Raw genomic sequence first — 19,129 nt, 5'->3', positions numbered from 1 at the left:
CTGCTGGGCTGTGCGCAGGCGTGGTGCTGTGCGCGTGGGAACCCAGTGGTGGTTTGACGTTGGCCCCGGAGATGTCTTGTGGATGCCGGTGGCTGGGCGACCCGCAGGGTCGGTCCGGTGAGGAGAGTACGTCGTGAGGTAGGTGTGGTGTCGTGGCTCTCGAGACCTGAAGGACCTCGTCCCGACCCTCGGGTCTGTGGCGCGGACGCCGAGCCTTTCCGCGGGCTGCGGTGGGGTGCGTGGGGCTGGGGACGCGGCGGCCAGGCGGTGGAGTCGGCTTTTCAGAAAGTCCTCAGCCCGCTCCGTACACGCGTTCTCTCCTCCGAGGGTGTCAGGTGGGTGCCGGTCGTTCGGCTTTAGCTGAGGAGGAGGTTGGGACGGCGTTGCCCTTGGTGTGGGGCCAGGGCGGGTGGTGTGTGAGGAAGGTGTGTGGCCCTGGGGCTTCGCCCTGTCAGGTGGCCCGGGCCGCCCTCGTGTCCCCCGGGCCGGGTGGAAGGTGGAGAAAGGCCTGCGCCCGAAGGGGTGTGGGGTCTGCCCTCCCGGCCCCAGAAGAGCGAGCAGGACGGCGGCCTCGGGTCTGCGGTGGAGCAGAATGCGAGCTGGACCTGAAGGACCCTGAAGCTTTGGGTCCGGGGAAGTGGGGGCGGGTGGCTCTGTCCATTTGACCCCGGGATAGGAAGGTAGATGGTCCCTCCCCACCACCACTACGTGTCTCCTTCCTGAAGAGTCCTGTGCAGATGAGCTTTCCTCCTTTTGAAAGAAAAAAGGGAGTTAGAATATAGAAAAGTCGAATGCCAGAGTTCCAAAGGCTTTGAGTGTAAAGGGCCTAATTTGCAAAGGTGTTTTAATACTCCCGACGCATTCTCGGTTGTCTACATCAGTATTTTTTCTTCTAGTTCCTGCTTCCTATATGTTAACTTTAATTCACAGGACCAGCTTTGGCAGCCCAAAGAAAATAGGGTCTTCTTCTGAAACACCCATCTCCACTTTAAGGAGCCAGGTCAATACTATCAGCTGGACTTTGACTTTCCTGAATAAGGCTGAATGACCAAGTCAGGAAACTAGACTCCTATGGTCTCCCCCCTTTTTTTTTGGCACAGCCAGTAAATCACCAAATCTTGGTTTTCTTAGAGGAAACCTGTTGTATCTTTCTTCATCTCTGCTTCTTCTGTTTTCAAGCACTAGCTTTCATCTGAACAGTTCCGGGAGCTTCTTTTTTTTTTTTTTTTTTTTTTTTTTTTTGCGGTATGCGGGCCTCTCACTGTTGTGGCCTCTCCCATTGCGGAGCACAGGCTCCGGACGCGCAGGCTCAGCGGCCATGGCTCACGGGCCCAGCCGCTCCGCGGCATATGGGATCCTCCCAGACCGGGGCACGAACCCGTATCCCCTGCATCGGCAGGCGGACTCTCAACCACTTGCGCCACCAGGGAGGCCCCCGGGAGCTTCTTTACTGTCATTAGCCTTCGTTCTCAACCACTTCCACTCCATCCTCTGCACTGCCCTCTTCTCCTCCTGGTGCTTGCTGCTCTTGACCGAGTACAGCCTTTGTACTTTGACCCCCGCCTGCCTCCCTGCCCTCCCATCTCCCCCACCTTTGCGCAGGCTTTTCCCTCTGGAATGCCTGTTCTTTTGGAACAGGGAAAATCCTATATGCATCGTTCAAAATGAAGCAGCTCTCCACTCTGCTATAGAATTAAACTCATTCCTCTGTACTACTCTTATACTTTTAATTTATGTCAAAGAAAAGCCCAAACTGGACAGTAAAAGCAGATTTTATTCATAACTATATAATAGGGGAAAAGACCTCAGTGTAGGACCAGGCTCAATTCTGAATACAGCATGGACAAGTGAGAATTTAAAGCCAAGGAGCAGGGTAGGGGTGGGGGTCAGTGGATAGAAAATTACTAATGAGAAACCTCAAGGGTCAAAATGATTGTGCCTGAACCTACCTAACAGAATTCTTGCTGGTGAGAGGCCAGGGTTATTAGACATCACCCAGGGGATGATGGAAGATGAGGAACCTGATTAGCTATCAAGGGTGGTCAGATACGGAGGATGGGGGATTTGGAATTAAAATAAGTTGACTAAATTGACTTAGCAATGTTCTTGCTAAAACTAGATTTTATAAGGAAATGCCCAGATGAGCCTAGGAGAAGGTTCAGGAGCCTGAATAAAGTTTGGCCAAGCAAGAATCTTTGTCAGGTACTATAATTCTCTTATGGTTTCAGACTTTATCAGTTTACATATTTGTGTTCCCTACTATGTAGGCTTGCTGAGATTAGTAATTATTCTATGCCTGGTAAAGGTGTGAGTACAGGTTTGTTGTATGGAATTGATAGATTGGTGAGAGTTGGCTGGCAGCTTTATTACAAAATAAGAGATGCAGAAAAAGGCAAAAATAGTATATTCAAGCTTATGCTTTTTTCTTCAAAGCCAGGGTGGTGGTGGTTCAGAACTGACCTCACTCTTAATACGATAAATTGCTCTCGTCATGAATTGCAACTGATTTTTTTGCCCTATTTTTCCCCTTGAAATAAATCATAAAATATATGTTGGAAACTTACCACCAATATCACTAGGATGTACTATGCAATTCTTTCACTCACTTATTTTTTTTTTTTTTTTTTTTTGCTGTACGCGGGCCTCTCACTGTTGTGGCCCCTCCCGTTGCAGAGCACAGGCTCCGTATGCGCAGGCTCAGCGGCCATGGCTCACGGGCCCAGCCGCTCCGCGGCATGTGGGATCCTCCCGGACGGGGGCACGAACCCGTGTCCCCTGCATTGGCAGGCTGACTCTCAACCACTGCGCCACCAGGGAAGCCCTCACTCACTTATTTTAAAGTTTATTACAGCTTAATGTGTAAGAACTCAATGTGCTCTTTAGAGGCATATTTCCAGTCTGTTTTCAGAATATGAACCAATGCATATTTGAAAGGTACATTTTAGAAAGAAGTGACTTGTGGTATTAATTTTCTTGGGCCCATTCACTTAGTAATACGACAGTTGAGGTGTTGACCATCCTAATTTTAAGTAGAATGAGTTCTTAGTGTATTTGCCCTGCCTTTTACCCAGGAGTGTACTTCCCAGCAAGGTGGTTATAGGAACTTAACTTTCCTCCCAGCTGGTACCACTTGAGTTGTACCTCTTCTCCTCCCTTCCTGTTCTTTCTGGTCCCTGCAGGCCCTATGGTTGCCTGGAGTTCCTTCTTCTCACCCTGCCTCAATGCTGGACCTGCAATTAAGTTAGAAGCGGGAAAGAAAGAGTAACCTTCCTACCCCTTTTCCCCCAACTTCATTTATAGCTGCTCGCCACCGCCACGTCATTTATAACCTCTGTTCTGGTTAGTCCAACATTTCTGGACTGTATACAGTTTTCAATACAGCCTGGCTTCAGCCTTTCTGAAGACATGTAGAAATTATGGGGAAGCTCTTGATGTGTAGCTGAATCTGCCTACATCCATGATTATCACCTGTGTGACACCTTCTTATCCTAAAGCTGTTTTTGTAGTAAAGGGTTAACTTGTTAAGCGTGGGATGTTCAAAACTTGCCCACATTCCAAAGAAAGACCTGGTTCCTGACCAACCCCTATCTTATCCTCTAAGCTGCTGGAATATCTGCTTAATAAAATTGTCTTTTTAACTATGGGCCTCAGCCCCACCAGCTAGGTTATGCTAACAGCGTGATGTGTGGTGAGGGCTATACTCTTTTTTTTAAAATATAAATTTATTTACTTATTTTTGGCTGCTTTGGGTGTTTGTTGCTGGGCACGGGCTTTCTCTAGTTGCGGCGAATGGGGGCTACTCTTCGTTGTGGCATGTGGGCTTCTCATTGCAGTGGCTTCTCTTGTTGCGGAGCACGGGCTCTAGGGCACGTGGGCTTCAGTAGTTGTGGCATGCGGGCTCAGTAGTTATGGCTTGCAGACCCTAGAGCGCAGGCTCAGTAGTTGTGGCGCATGGGCTTAGTTGCTCCGCAGCATGTGGCAACTTCCTGGACCTGGGCTCGAACCTGTGTCCCCTGCATGGGCAGTTGGATTCTTAGCCACTGTGCCATCAGGGAAGCCCCCAGGGCTATACTCTTTGAGTTTGGCCTCTGAAGAGGCTAAAGACTAAGAAACTAATGTCAGCACATTGGTGCTCCATGCCTACCTGATTGACCCCCAATAAAAACCTTGAACACAAAGACTCAGGTGAGCTTCCTTGGTTGGCAGGACTGCACATGCTTTCGCACATCGTGGCTGGATGCTTGAGCCTGGTTTCTCTTGGACTCTGCTCCATGTGCCTTTGCTTTGCAATTTTTAGTCTGTATCCTTTCCTGTTTAAGAATCTGTTACAAGGCACAAACAGCAACAAGACGTGAAGAGTTGCACATTCTTCCATTAGTCACAGCAGTTAATTATAAGTGGGGAAAGTAGTAGAGTTTTATTAGGCGATAGTGTGTGCAGCTTTAAAAAAAAACCCTGCACTACTGTTACATGCTTTTCTTGCTTCCCTGTCTCTGCCCACTGTCACTACCCTAGAGTCTTAGTAAAGAGAAGAATTAAAATTGGGGAAAAGATTTCTTTAAAGATACAAATATAGGTTTTGGGGGTAAGGTAGGTAGTAATCACATAACAATGTTTTACTGCTAACTGTACATGCCTTATAACAGATTCTTAAACACTCTGGGTTTCAGAGCCTCTTTATACCCTTAAACTGTTGAAAACTGCAAAGAGCTTTTGTTTAAGTGGGTTTTATCTTCTACATTAAAAAAAATTAACAACCTTATTCTGCTTGGATCTACAGCAATGTACACTAATGTGAACGAATCCAGTAAAAAAAAGTGGCTTGAAAAGTAACCAGCATGAATAACATGGTATCATCTATGGAAAAATCCACTCCAACTTCAGAATACCTGGCTTAAAAAGAACTTTCATAATGGACCCATTTCATGGGATTGTTTTATCCTGCATTCTTAGGGTTTTAGACTGCTTACTGAGAGTTTTAAGATCTATGTGAACTAACTCTTCTTTTGGTAAGTTAATAATGAAACAAAATAGTATCCAAGCTAAATCAACTATTGGATGTGTTTTATTATTTTATTTTATTTTATTTTTCTTTGCGGTACGCGGGCCTCTCACTGTTGTGGCCTCTCCTGTTGTGGAGCACAGGCTCTGGATGCGCAGGCTTAGCAGCCATGGCTCACGGGCCCAGCTGCTCCGCGGCCTGTGGGATCCTCCCAGACCGGGGCACGAACCCGTGTCCCCTGCATCGGCAGGCGGACTCTCAACCACTGCGCCACCAGGGAAGCCCTGGATGTGTTTTATTATTTTTTGTTATGTTTTTGTGTCACTTGCACATTGTGAAGAAGTAACTGAGCAAAAATTCTACATAGTATATTCACAACTCATTTTGAATATTGTGTGTTTTTTATAAAAATTCCCTGTCTTTATATATAATTGTAGAATTTTGAGGTATGTTTATTAAAGTCCTTCCAGGGATATGTTGTACTATTAGATTGCAGGTTAAGGGGAAGCTATAGAATCCTTTTTACCAGTTTTACCTTTGAGAGTTGTGCTTTTATATACAATGTAATGTGAACAGCCAATGTAAATTTTTAAAATTTGTAGTTATATTTATCTCTGCTGTGCACATTTTATTTTTCTCACTTTCTCTCCTCAAATAAATTATGAGCTTTTTTAAACACCAGACGATGTCTTTATTTATGTGTGAATCCCCAGCATTTAAGGCAGTATTTGGTACACAAATATCAAGTGAACATTGAATGGTTAACTTTTGCAGTGTTAAAATACGAGGCTCATTTATTAGGCTTTCGAGGGGGTTGATTGTTTTAAACATCTTTATAATAATTTTAAACATATGACACCATGATGGAAGTAAGGAAACAGTGAAAATCTCTGTTGGAAATCTCTAGGAATTGCTTTCTTCTGAGAAAATTGTTTTGGAAGCTTAAGAAACCAAGGAATTGACATCTGTTTCATCTGTGAGCCAGAGGTTGGTAGCATTCAGATTCTTCTTAGCAGAACTACTTCTTGTACCTTTGATCTTTCCTCAGACACTTTGGTGGTTCTTAGGGTTAGTGAGATTGATGATTATTCTGGGTCTAAGTACCCACTTTCAGCATATTAGGTCATTTACTTTGCTTTCATCCTAACAACACCAAGAGCAAAATGGTCTTTGGGAAATCAGAAAAACACTAGATACTGTAAAATTAGTTCAAGATTTGGTAACATTTGAGTATCTGGCTCACACTTTAGGCTATCTTTGTTAGGTTTTTTTAAAGAAGCTAAGAAGGAAGATAAGACTGGTGACATGATGATTTAACTGGAAATGACATTGATAGTGATTATAGAAAAAGCGAATAAGCTTATAATTTTTACTTTGGCATAAATTTTAGAGGAGGAGTTGTTGAAATGGGTATGAGCAATACCTCATTGGAGAGTAAAGTAAGGAAGTTCATTTTCACAGACCTATAAGTGGGTGGCAGCCAAGGAGACCAGCATTTACTAAGTGTCTTCTAGGCCACAAAGTAAACATGTATTAGTTAATCTTCTCAGCAACTACAAGTGAGATTTTGGAGAGGTTGTGAACAATGCCATGCTATCAGAGTCATTTTGACATTAAGGTAAAGCAGTTCAAGGTCTTTTTAAAAGTAAAAATCTGTTTGTGACTGGAAAGGTGTTTCAGAAGGCTTAGCTCTAAGGATCAGTAAAGAAAAGAGAAGATGGGCAAAAGTGGTGAGGGATGAGGTCTTATGGCTCTTGCTATGTTTAAATAAACCTGGGCTTTGGCAGTTAGACTATTAGCAATTTCTGTTAGTGATTAAAGAACTTGAGTGCTGAGTTGGTAGAAAACAGTGTTAAAAGTAACCAGAGGAGAAAATCTGCTTCTGAAGATACTGGGGATGTCAGAAGGTGGAGTCTCAGATTTTCTAAGTCCCCTTAAGAGGACTTCATTCATTATACAGATCGGAAACTTAAACCCGGAGTTGTCACACATTGCTTTTTCTGCTCACTTGCTCTCAGATGAATACAGTTCCCCTTAAGGTCAACTAACATGTTTGGAACAGGCAGCTGGATCACAGTGAATTGAAAGCTCTCATGAGAAGAACAGAATGAACACCCCCAACATGGGAAGATTTAGCTAAAGCTAAAATTGGAACTGGGTGCTGGGTACCTCCTACAGCCCATGTGGTAGTCTAGGTGAGGCAAGAGTTCCATGCAATGCCTGTGGCTGTGAGTGGCAGAACTGATAGAAGAGAACCAGCAAAGTAAGGTCAGTCAAGCAGTCTCACCCCAAGTTCAAAGCAGAGTGACTGTTCCAGCATGAAGGATTACTGACCAATCTCCATTCCCTTCTGAGGATCAGAAGGAACAGAATGATAACAACTAACACTGCCCATGTGACATAACCAGTCTAATAGTGATTTAAATCAAGTTTAACAATAAATCCTAAACAGGAGTGACTTGTGTGCCTTCAGGTTATGTGTTTATATGTGAGGGAAAATGGGTCACAAATATCTCTTGAGGATGGCTCAATTGACTATATAAATTCTGGAGGAAAGGCAGCAACTCTGAGTTAGATATATGTGAGTTATCACTTGCTTTCTTTGATAAGGAGATATTACATTCTTAAGATCATTCTCAAGAAGAGAATGATTTTGTGGCACACCTTTACACTCTCAGAGGTGTGTAGTATTTCCTCCACTGAAGTACAGCCAAGAGTAGCTCCCTTTCCTAGGGCAAAGTGGTCAGCCCTGGGGCTGAGGGAAGAAGGGAGTGTGTGGAGCAGGACATAGTTCACATACCCAAGTGGTCTGGGCCCCATTATTTTATTTTTTTTTTTTTTTTTTTTTTTTTTTTTTTTTTTTTGCGGTATGCGGGCCTCTCACTGTTGTGGCCTCCCCCGTTGCGGAGCACAGGCTCCGGACGCGCAGGCTCAGCGGCCATGGCTCACGGGCCCAGCCGCTCCGCGGCATATGGGATCCTCCCAGACCGGGGCACGAACCCGTATCCCCTGCATCGGCAGGCGGACTCTCAACCACTTGCGCCACCAGGGAGGCCCTGGGCCCCATTATTTGACCCCAAAATTCACCCACCCGGACTCTCAAATATTTTGTCTCTGGTACTAAATGCAATGTTACCATGTTGGTACCCTGCTAATTTAAGAGACCACATATTCAGTAAGTATCTCATCACATTATTGTCCTTTTCTGGGTCTCAGGTGGGAGTGAGGTCTGTGAAGAAAGCTTTACAAATTCAGGGTTGTACTCTAATTATGGCTGTATGCCAACATCACATGCATATTTTTGAACCTGTCCTTGAAAAGCATGTCTTTTTAGATAGTGGACACCTAAACTTGAAGTCATAATAGTTCATTTTGATGTTCTGAAATATAAAACAATTTTTATAAAAATTTTAAAAAATCATTTTGTTCCAGAACAGGTTGTTAAAAAAGATAACTGGTCCAAAATAACTGGTGAATTCTACCAAACATTAGAAGAGGAAATTATATCAGTTCTTTTCAATCTCTGAGAAGATAGAAACAGAGCGAATACTTCCTAACTTATTCTATGAGACCAGCATTAGCCTAATACCAAAACCAGACATTACAAGATATTACAAGAAAAGAACACCAGCGACCAGTATCTCTCATGAATACATATGCAAAAATCCTCAACCAAATATTAGCAAATTAAATCCAGTGATATATAGAAAGGATTAGACACCATGACCAAGTGGGGTTTATTCTAGGCATGCAAAGCTGGCTCAACATTTGAAAATTGAGTAATGTAATATATCAACAGGTTAAAGAAGAAAAGTCATAATCATATCAATAGATGCAGAAAAAGCATTTGACAAAATCCAACATTTTCATCATGATAGAAAAAAAACCTCTCAGCAAACTAGGAATAGAGGGGAACTACAACTTGCTAAAGAACATCTACAGGGACTTCCCTGGTGGAGCAGTGGTTAAGAATCCATCTGCCAATGCAGGGGATGTGGGTTCGAGCCCTGGTCCAGGAAGATCCCACATTCCACAGGGCAACTAAGCCCGTGGGCCACAACTGCTGAGCCCGTGTGCCACAACTACTGAAGCCCACACACCTAGAGCCTGTGCTCTGCAACAAGAGAAGCCACCACAGTGAGAAGCCCGTGCACCGCAACGAGGAGTAGCCTCCGCTCACTGCAATTAAAGAAAGCCCATGTGCAGCAACGAAGACCCAATGCAGCCAAAAATAAATAAATAAATAAAATTTAAGAAAAAGATCATCTACAAAAAAATACAGCTAACATCATACTTAATGGTGAGAAACTAGATGCTTTCCCACAAAGATCAGGAACGAAGCAAGAATGTCTCACCACTCCTATTCAACATCATACTGGAAGCTCTAGCTAATGTAATAAGAAAAAGGAAATGAAAAGTATATGGATTGAGAAGGAAGAAAGAAAACTGTCTTTGATGACCTGACTGTCCATGTAGAAAATCCCAAAGAATCAACCAAAAACTTCTAGAACTAATAAGTGATTATGGAAAGGTTGCAGGACACAAGATTAACATACAAAAGTCAACTGCTTTCATAACACTAGCAGTGAGCAAGTGGATTTCAAATTTAAAACAATATGATTTACATTACACCCTAAAAATGAAATACTTGGTATAAACCTAACAACATTTGTGCAAGGTCTATGTGAGGAAAACTACAAAACTCTGATGACAGAAATCAAAGAAGGATTAAATGAAAGGAGATATTCCATGTTCATGGATAGAAAGCCTTAATATTGTCAAGAGGTCAATTCTTCCCAATTTGATCTATAGATTCAATACAATCTCAAAAGTCCAGCAAGTTCTTTTGTGGATATCAACAAAATTATTCTAAAGTTTATATGGAGAGGCAAAAGACCCAGAAGAGCCAACACAGTATTGAAGGAGAAGAAAAGTCAGAGGACTGATACTACCCAACTTTACTGCTACAGTAATCAAGACAGTGTGGTATTGGCAAAAAGAATAGATCAGTGGGCAGAATACAGAGCCCCGAAATAGACTCACACAAGTATAGTCAATTGATCTTTGACAAAGAAACAAAGACAATGCAATGGAGGAAAAAAAGTCTTCAACAAAATGGAGGTGGGACAAACAGATAACCCATGTAAAAAAAAAATGTGATACAGGATTTTTATCTTTCACAAAAATTAATTCAAATGTAATCATAGACCTAAATGCTAAATGCAAAACTATAAAACTTATAGAAGATAACATAGGAAAAAAATCTAGATGACTTTGGGTTTGGTGATGACATTTTAGATACAACTTTAAAGACACGATCCATGAAAGAAGTAATTGGTAAGCTGGAATTCATTAAAATGAAAAACTTCCGCTCTGCCAAAGATAGTGTCAAGAGAATAAGAAGACAAGCCACAGACTGGGAGAAAATATTGGCAAAAGACATATAAAGGACTGTTATCCGAAAGATACAAACAGCACTTACAACTCAACAGTAAGAAAATGAACAACCCAGTTTAAAAATGGGTAAAAGATCTGAACAAAAACCTCACCAGAGAAGATAGTCATCCCTCAGTATCTGCTGGAGATTGATTCCAGGACCCCATGCATACGTGCTTGTTAGCAGCATAGAGTTAACTTCTTCCACCTGGTGGGGATTTCAGTATCTGTAAAAGAGCTCAAAGAACTTGGCTCAGAATATTATCTATAACCCTTGAGGAGGAACTAAAGGTCCTTGACTTTGTTTAATGACTAAACTATTATTATTTTGCCTTGCTTGACTGTTTTCCTTTCTTTCTGCATTTTCTCACTTCTCTGATTAAATTTACTGTTTGGAACCTGGGGAAGGCCTAGGAGGCTAAAGTTTTTCTACAGACAAGAGGCAGGCGGAGGACATGGTGGGGGGGGTGGTGTCTGTTCTGGGAAGTCCCCATAGGGTTCTGTTTGGTTACATTACCCACCTATTAGAATATTTTAAACCCTAACAACACCAAGTGCTGACAAAGATATGAAGCAACAAGAACTCTCATTCATTGTGGTGGGAATGCAAAATGATACAGCCACTTTGGAAGACAGTCTGTCACTTTCTTACAAAACTAACATACTCTTACCACAAGATCCAGTAATCACGGTCGTTGGTATTTACCCAGATACCATAAGTTGAAAATTTACATCCATGCAAAAATCTGCACACAGATGTTTATAGTAGCTTTATTCACAATTGCCCAAACTTGGAAGCAACCAAGGTAACCTTTGTAGGTGAATGGATAAACTGTGATTCATCCGGACAGTGGAATATCATTCAGTGCTTAAAAAGATACAAGCAATCAAGCCATGAAAGATGTGAAAGAAGCAAATATGAAAAGGCTGTATGATTCCAACTATATAACTTGGAAAAGGCAAAACTATGGAGGCAGCAAAAAGATAAGCAGCTGCTGGGGTAGGGAGAGATGAATAGGTAGCGCACAAAGGATTTTTAGGGCAGTGAACCTATTCTGTGTGACACTGTAATAGTGGATACATAGCATCATACATTTGCCCAAACTCATGGAATGTATAACACCAAGAGTAAACCCTGTGTGAACTGTGGACTTTGGGCGATAATATGTGTAGGTTCATCGATGGTAACAAATGTACCACACTGGATGTTGAGAGCCAGAGAGACTGGGGGTGGGGGGAGGTATATGTGAACTCTGTAGTTTCTGCTCAATTTTGCTATGAACGTAAAACTGCTCTTTAAAACGTCTATCTTAAAATAAGTAAACAAAAAATAACCATGTTTAAACGAGAAAAAAAAAGGTTGCCTAGGAAAAGGGGAGGAAATGAGTGTGAGTGTGGATAAGTGATGAAAAATAAATTAAGGAGAGGGATCTTGCACTGGGCCTATGACAATAAAATGTCATGAAATGAAAAGTATGTTTAATTCAATGCTCACCTTCAATCCAAGAGAAAGAAAATGAGATAACGTATGTGTACATGCTCTGTAATCACAAATATATCAGATTTAGCATTGGGTTATTGATTATATTTTGTCCCAGTATACACTGATTTTCACTCACTTGTTCACATTTTAAACATAACTTCATATGACTAAGAAGTAATCTCCTAAAATAAGGTGAAAGCTAGAATATGAATTCAATTTTTCTACACCACATCCCCACAGAGGGAATTTGTTTTATACTTCTTCACAGCTTAGCATTTCTTTTTTAACACTAAAATACCTAGTGTGCTCTGCATGAATGCGCTGGACTTGAAGTCTGGGGATGTTCCTTTCCTGCCTTTATTTCCTCACACTTGCTGCCGACTGGCGGCGTTAGGATGCAATGACTACTATTTACTTTGCCCTTCCACCTATCACATCTGTGAGGGGCAGCGGAGCGCAGTCGTCGGACTCAGATTCGATTCCTATTTTTTGATTTCCAGTAATTGACCTTCCAAAGACTGCTGGAGGAAAAGCCTCGAAGTCTCTTCTGCGATTTTCCTAGGCAAGGGACTTCATCGTAAAAACCAACAAAAACCCGAGGCGCAGATCTTAATGGTTTGCAAGTTTCCGGAAGGAAGGATGATTCTAACTGAAGTTTGTCTAATTTTCTGACCCTTTAGGAAACGTCCAGGTTTTACGAAACGCATCCCCGTGGACTTCCCAGACTAGAGGACTCGTCTCACAGAAAACTCAGTACCACGGGTTCAGGGGACCAAGGGGACGACCTCGGATACAACCGCGACCACGCATAGTGTTTGGAGCCGAAGGCTCGCCCATTCCGCCATTGCGCCAACAGGCGGCGCAAGAGGGCGGTGGGAGACTGTGCATGCGCAGTTGGCGGACATTTCCGCAGACAACGCTCGCAGCCACCTCGGGTCTCTCACGACAGCATGAAGGCAGGCGAGGACGCCAGAGGAGCGCGCAGCGAGAAGCCGAAGAAGCTAGGTCTCTGCGTCCTCTGCGGACTGCCCGCAGCAGGAAAGTCGACCTTCGCGCGTGCCCTCAGCCACCGTCTACGGCAGGAGAGTAGCTGGGCCGTGGGCGTCGTCGCCTATGATGACGTCATGCCAGACGCGTTCCTAGAGGAGGCGAGCGCTCGCCCATTGGTCAGTACGGAGGGGGCGGGGCCTAGACTGCTGTCGCGGAGGGAAATCTACAAACTCCGCGATACTTGTTCTGGGTAATACCTGGTGTGGGAGGTGGATCTCTGATAGAGGAGAGACAGGAGTTCGAGGAAAGGGGAGCTGGTTTAACACAGAATGAGTTGACTAGAAATAGAAAACGATGCAAACAGCCACCAGCATAAGGTTAGGGTCTGAAGTCAGCGTGCAAGGTGGAAGTCCCCCATAATCAAATATCCTGAAAATCCTTTGGGAAGGTTGTTCTGAAAAGAAGGACAGAATCTCTCAAAAATTCCAACACAGCCAATTTAACATTCAGCCAGGCGAATCCAGGTATTGTGGGGCTTTAAGTAATGCGGTTTGGAGAAACACTTTTAAAGAAAAAGGATACAAAATTATAAGTGACAGGGTACTTACTAGGGCCCCTCCTGTGACAATAGAGTCTGTACAAATGAAGGACTTGGCCTCTGAAGCTGGATCTTCATTCAACTGAGGGTAAACCTGCTTCTGCCAGAATAGGAAAAGATGGCTGTTTCTTCGTTGACCACCAGATGAAGTAATAGGCTTGTATTTAGGGGTCAACTTGGGTTCCCAGTACGTACTTCTCTTTAAGCCCTCCGATCACCCTCAGCGCTGTGAGATGCATCCCCTTGAGAAGCGTGTGAAAACTGAGACTTCCGCGGGGAAGAGTAGATTCACGTCACCCATCTCATGCTCACTCTAGAGAAAATACTCTGATTAAGATATTCTGAAAATTTTAAAGTTATTTTTGTCATTTAGTGCCGAATGTAGATGAATTCACATAAATAAAATTCAAATATGGTGTGATTCCACTCTGTAAGTATATATGCAAAAATACAGTACCTTTGGCACATGGAAGAATTTTGAACTTCTCCACCAAAGTTATATACTTCCTCATTCTTGGTTAATTGTGAGGTAAATACAGTATCAGGCCCCTGGTAGCACCAGATTTACTTAAGTAATAGTATTTTTACCACTATGGAGAAAGCTGGAAGTTGTTGATAGGGATTGTTGTATCTGCTGGGGTTTTCCCTCACTTTTCTTATTATATTTTTTCCACTCTCCCCATACAGACGAAGGCCATGGGGCTCATCCAGTCACCACGAGTAGGATATCTCACCTTTTAGGAAGTGATCGTGTTTCTGTTTCCTTTTGAGTGGGTTTTTTTTTTTTTTTTTTTTTTTCTTTTTGCGGTATGCGGGCCTCTCACTGTTGTGGCCTCTCCCGTTGCGGAGCACAGGCTCCGGATGCGCAGGCTCAGCGGCCATGGCTCACGGGCCCAGCCGCTCCGCGGCATATGGGATCCTCCCAGACCGGGGCACGAACCCGTATCCCCTGCATCGGCAGGCGGACTCTCAACCACTGCGCCACCAGGGAGGCCCTTGAGTGGGTTTTGCTGATGTATTTGTTTTATGTGCCGTAATCTCAGTGATGTGGTAGAGCATGGACAGACAGGAGAGGGATCCTGATCTCCTGTCCTTGTGTTTTCCCTCCAGCCTTGACCTCATAACTATGTCAGTGTTCACCAGAGCCTTTGAGCAGTGCAAGACTACTTATATTTTCAAGCTATTTATTCTCTTCTCCTCAATCTGCTTCCTCTATCTTTCCCTATCCCATTCCAATCCTGTTGTTAGCCTGAGGTCTTTTCATCTGGACCCAGGGACCTTTCAGCTGATCCTCCTTCTATCTACAACTTTTCTTATTTCAAGGGAAAATGAGCATTGCTATATCTGAGCCAGACTATTTTATTTTGGCAGGATAATGATTTTCTTTTTATTTTTGGCTGCGTTGGGTCTTCGTTGCTGCACGTGGGCTTTCTCTAGTTGCCGCAAGCGGGGACTACTCTTCATTGCGGTGCAGGAGCTTCTTACTGGGTGGCTTCTCTTATTGCGGAGCATGGGCTCTAGGCGCGTGGGCTTCAGTAGTTGTGGCTCACAGGCTCTAGAGCGCAGGCTCAGTAGTTGTGGCGCACAGACTTAGTTGCTCCACAGCATGTGGGATCTTCCTGGACTAGGGATCGAACGCGTGTCCCTTGCATTGGCGGGTGGATTCTTAACCACTGTGCCACCAGGGAAGTCCCAGGGTATTGATTTTGGTTCCTCCTTTCTCCTGGATGGTAACAGCTTTTCATTCTTTCATTTCTTCACTTATTCATTCAGTCATTTCATATACATTTCTGGAGCACCTATTAGGTGTCTGACCCTCTGCTGAAGCCTGGGTATACAGTAGACTATTGATCTAGCAGGGACATAGAGATACCTAAACAATGTAAACCCTGTTAGAGTGGAGACCCAATATACACAGAACAGGGTGTCATGATAGGCAAGGGACGATCTGAGCTGCCTTCTGCATGGTTGAGTCTGAGAAGAGTTCACAGAGAACTAACATCACTGAGTAGTTTTTCAGGCAGAGGGAACAGCGTATATGAAGACATGAGGATGAGAAAGCAAGTTGTGTCTAGAGAACTCCAAATGGTTCAGAAATTATCATGGGGAGCAGGGGGTTGTTGAGGCATGACCCTACTGGCCAAAGCCTAATATAAATTGCAATTCTACGGTATTTTGCAGCCATCCCAGTGGAAATCGCTTCGCCAGGAACTGTTGAAGTACCTTGAATACTTCTTTCTGGCTGTCATTAACGGGTGTCAGATGTCTGCCCCACCCAGCAGGACTGAAGCCATGTGGGAGGATTTTCTAACCTGCTTGAAGGATCAAGATCTGATATCTTCTTCAGCACTTGAGGCCCAGTCTCACTATCTCTTAACGAAGACTGCTGTTTCTAGACCTCTGCTTTTGATTTTAGATGACAACTTTTATTATCAAAGTATGAGATATGAAGTCTATCAGCTGGCTCGGAAATGTAATTAACACATTTTTTTTCTTACACTCAGAGACATTTATTCGCATATCAAAATCACTACTGTCTTTAGTGAGGACTTGATTGGATTAGGAGGTTTATATGGATTTACTGAATTTTCAAAGCTACATGTTCAGTATTGAAAAATGGTCTTTCCTGCTGCAGGTGGATTAACTTGTCTAAGTATGTTTATTTCACATTTTGGAAAAATAGTACCCTAGTAATTTTGTGGTTTTTGAATGGTTTTCAGATTCATTAGGCTTTTGCCAGCTCTTTTTAGAGTGTTCTCTCGAGACCTGTCTACAGAGGAATGGCCAGAGACCACTTCCAGTGCCTGCCGAGACCATCCACCTGATGGGAAGCAAGATAGAGAAGCCCAACCCTGAGAAAAATGCTTGGGAACACAACAGCCTCACAATTCAGAGCCCAGCGTGTGCTTCAGAGGCCAGGTAGCCTACTCAAAGGTGTCCTTCACTAGCTTCTTTGCTGAGCCAGGCACTGTGCTGAATGCTTTCCCTGTATCCACCTGGTTACCCTTCACACAAGCCTTGGAGAGGGACATTATTTCCCCTTTCTTTAGAAGAGGAAACTGAGTGAGGAAGTTTAGTTTGCCCAGCGTCACTGAGACTGTAAGTTACAGCTGAGACGTGAACCCAGGTTTGTTTGCAAATGTGTACTCTCGTTAAAATTATACTGTTTCCCAGAGGTCAGGGCAGGGAGTTCAGAGTAGGGCACATCTCTGATACTCTTGCTGAAGTAGCATAGTCTAAATAGATTGCCCAGTAGTTTTCTTATAGAGAGAAAAGGAATAGAACTGGTACTAAATCCTAATTTGCCTAAAACCTCACTCCTGTTACACTGCTTGTGTAGATGTGAGGCTTGTGGCTATGGTGTCTAATGCATTTCATTCCTAAAATAGGTCTTGAGAGTTCTAGAGTTCTGGAGAGTTCTAGTTCAGCACATTTCTGATAGAAGTTTCACTGATGATAGAAATGTTCTCTGTTTGCCCTGCCCAGTGTGGTAGCTGCTAGCCACATGCGACTGACCATTGAGTACTTGAAGTATAGCCAGTGCAACTTATTACCTGAATTTTAAATGTTATTTTAATCACTTTAAACTTGATTGGCTGCATGTGGCCCACGGCTGCTGCACGGAACAGCGCAGTTCGAGGTGTATATTGCCCACAGTTCCTTAGTTCCTGCCTGACTGTTGTCCAGAGGGGATCAGCAGGGGTTTTTTTTGTTTTTTTTTTTTAATTTTATTTATTTATTTTTGGCTGCATTGTGTCTTCATTGCTGCGCAGGGGCTTTCTCTAGTTGCGGCGAGCAGGGGCTACTCTTCGTTATGGTGTACGGGCTTCTCATTGCGGTGGCTTCTCTTGTTGCAGAGCACGGGCTCTAGGCACGTGGGCTTCAGTAGTTGTGGAACGTGGGCTCAGTAGTTGTGGCTCACGGGCTCTAGAGCTCAGGCTCAGTAGTTGTGGTGCACGGGCTTAGTTGCTCCGCGGCATGTGGGATCTTCCTGGACCAGGGCTCAAACCCGTGTCCCCTGCATTGGCAGGCGGATTCTTAACCACTGCGCCACCAGGGAAGTCACAGATCAGCAGTTTTTAAAAGGCTAATTTTTTAAACTCATTCCTCAAAATGTTTTGTTTCCAGGATACAGTTCCCATGGATTTTGTAATACTCTAACATTCTAAGAAAAAAAGAAAAAATTCGATTTAAGTAACTTTTGTTTATAGGGTTAATGAAATAAGCTATGGCTGAGATTTCTAATTTTAACTTCTCATAATATCTTGAAACTTTGAGAAGGCGAGCATGTAGCCAATTGATGGCTACTCTTTCTGGAATACTGAAAATGTTTTCCTTCGCAAGTGAATGGCTGGTTGAGGCATTGAGGTACCCCATTTTAGCCCATGAGAGCAGCCTAAGGTGAGCATCACTGCTCCGGGGGCCAGCTCTTGCTAGAAGCAAGGAGGAGTGTGAGCTTTGCCAGTGTCAGTACCAACCCTGAACATAATCTGCAGTTTTGTCTTGGGTCTTAAGAATATGGCCCAAAATAGTCATAGCATGGCTATGACTGAAGTCTGAAGTCTGGTGGCCCTGAATTGGAAGTTGAAAGATGATGTGACAAATATACCTTTCCCAGGCTTCTGTGAAATACTACTGCTGCTGCTGCTGCTGCTGCTGCTGCTGCTGCTACTACTACTACTACTACTACTACTACTACTACTACTACTACTACTACTACTACTACTACTACCACCACTACTGCTGTTACCACTATTACTGTTACCACTACCACTACCATTACCACTACTAATGCTACTACTAGTACTACTATTAGCAGCAACAGCTGTTGAGCAGATACTATGTCCTGGGCAAGTTCTGAACACTTTATATGTATAATCTGATTCAGTCCTCAGAACAATCCTTTGAGGGCAGATACAATTATCCCCCTTTCATGATGGGACAACTGAGGCCCATGTAAGTAAAGTAACATATCCAGATAGTAAATGGCAGAGCGAAGATTTGGACCCATTGCAGTCTCACTCATTCCAGAACCTGGGCTCTCTTCTTTGTGAGAAAGATCACGTTGAGGTGAAGGTTTAATTCAGTGACTTCACTGGCTTACGTTTCTTCAGTGCTACTCCTTGTATCTGAGTAAAATTTAAACTCCTTACCATAACTTGCACACTCTCACCCTGATTTTTTTTTTTAATGTTCTATTCTTTTACTAAAAATATGTCCATTCGGGGGCTTCCCTGGTGGCGCAGTGGTTGAGAGTCCGCCTGCCGATGCAGGGGACACGGGTTCGTGCCCCGGTCCGGGAAGATCCCACATGCCGCGGAGCGGCTGGGCCCGTGAGCCATGGCCGCTGAGCCTGCGCGTCCGGAGCCTGTGCTCCGCAATGAGAGAGGCCACGGCAGTGAGAGGCGTACCGAAAAAAAATAAAAAATAAAATATGTCCATTCAAGGAAGATGTTTTGTTTTTCTAGTTTGGTGACTCATAGGAGGAAAAGTTTAGGTCAGCAAAAACAGAGAGAGTGGAACGCTGTGGGGAAAAGAATCTTGTTTTTTTAAGATGAGACTATTCTGGAAAACTTAAATTAGAGCTTTACTTTGACATGTCACTCTCTCATGATTGCAT

General features: G+C 43.6%; 1 protein-coding gene across 1 annotated transcript in view; it reads left to right on the top strand.

Annotated features, from left to right (window-relative positions):
* The first annotated feature begins 40 nt into the window (after positions 1–40).
* Positions 41–19,129, top strand: part of PSTK (phosphoseryl-tRNA kinase) — a 25,172-nt gene continuing 6,083 nt past the window's right edge. The window contains exons 1-4 of the mRNA XM_060098567.1: positions 41–138; positions 12,602–13,087; positions 15,691–15,982; positions 16,230–16,428. Coding sequence (XP_059954550.1) covers positions 12,872–13,087; positions 15,691–15,982; positions 16,230–16,428 — 707 coding nt within the window. The 5' untranslated portion in view covers positions 41–138; positions 12,602–12,871. The remainder of the gene's footprint in view (positions 139–12,601; positions 13,088–15,690; positions 15,983–16,229; positions 16,429–19,129) is intronic.

This window comes from Mesoplodon densirostris, chromosome 1, assembly GCF_025265405.1.
Source record: "Mesoplodon densirostris isolate mMesDen1 chromosome 1, mMesDen1 primary haplotype, whole genome shotgun sequence".
Lineage (NCBI taxonomy): Eukaryota > Metazoa > Chordata > Mammalia > Artiodactyla > Ziphiidae > Mesoplodon > Mesoplodon densirostris.
Note: the sequence above shows the minus strand (reverse complement) of the source record. Positions and strands in the feature narration are given on the sequence as shown.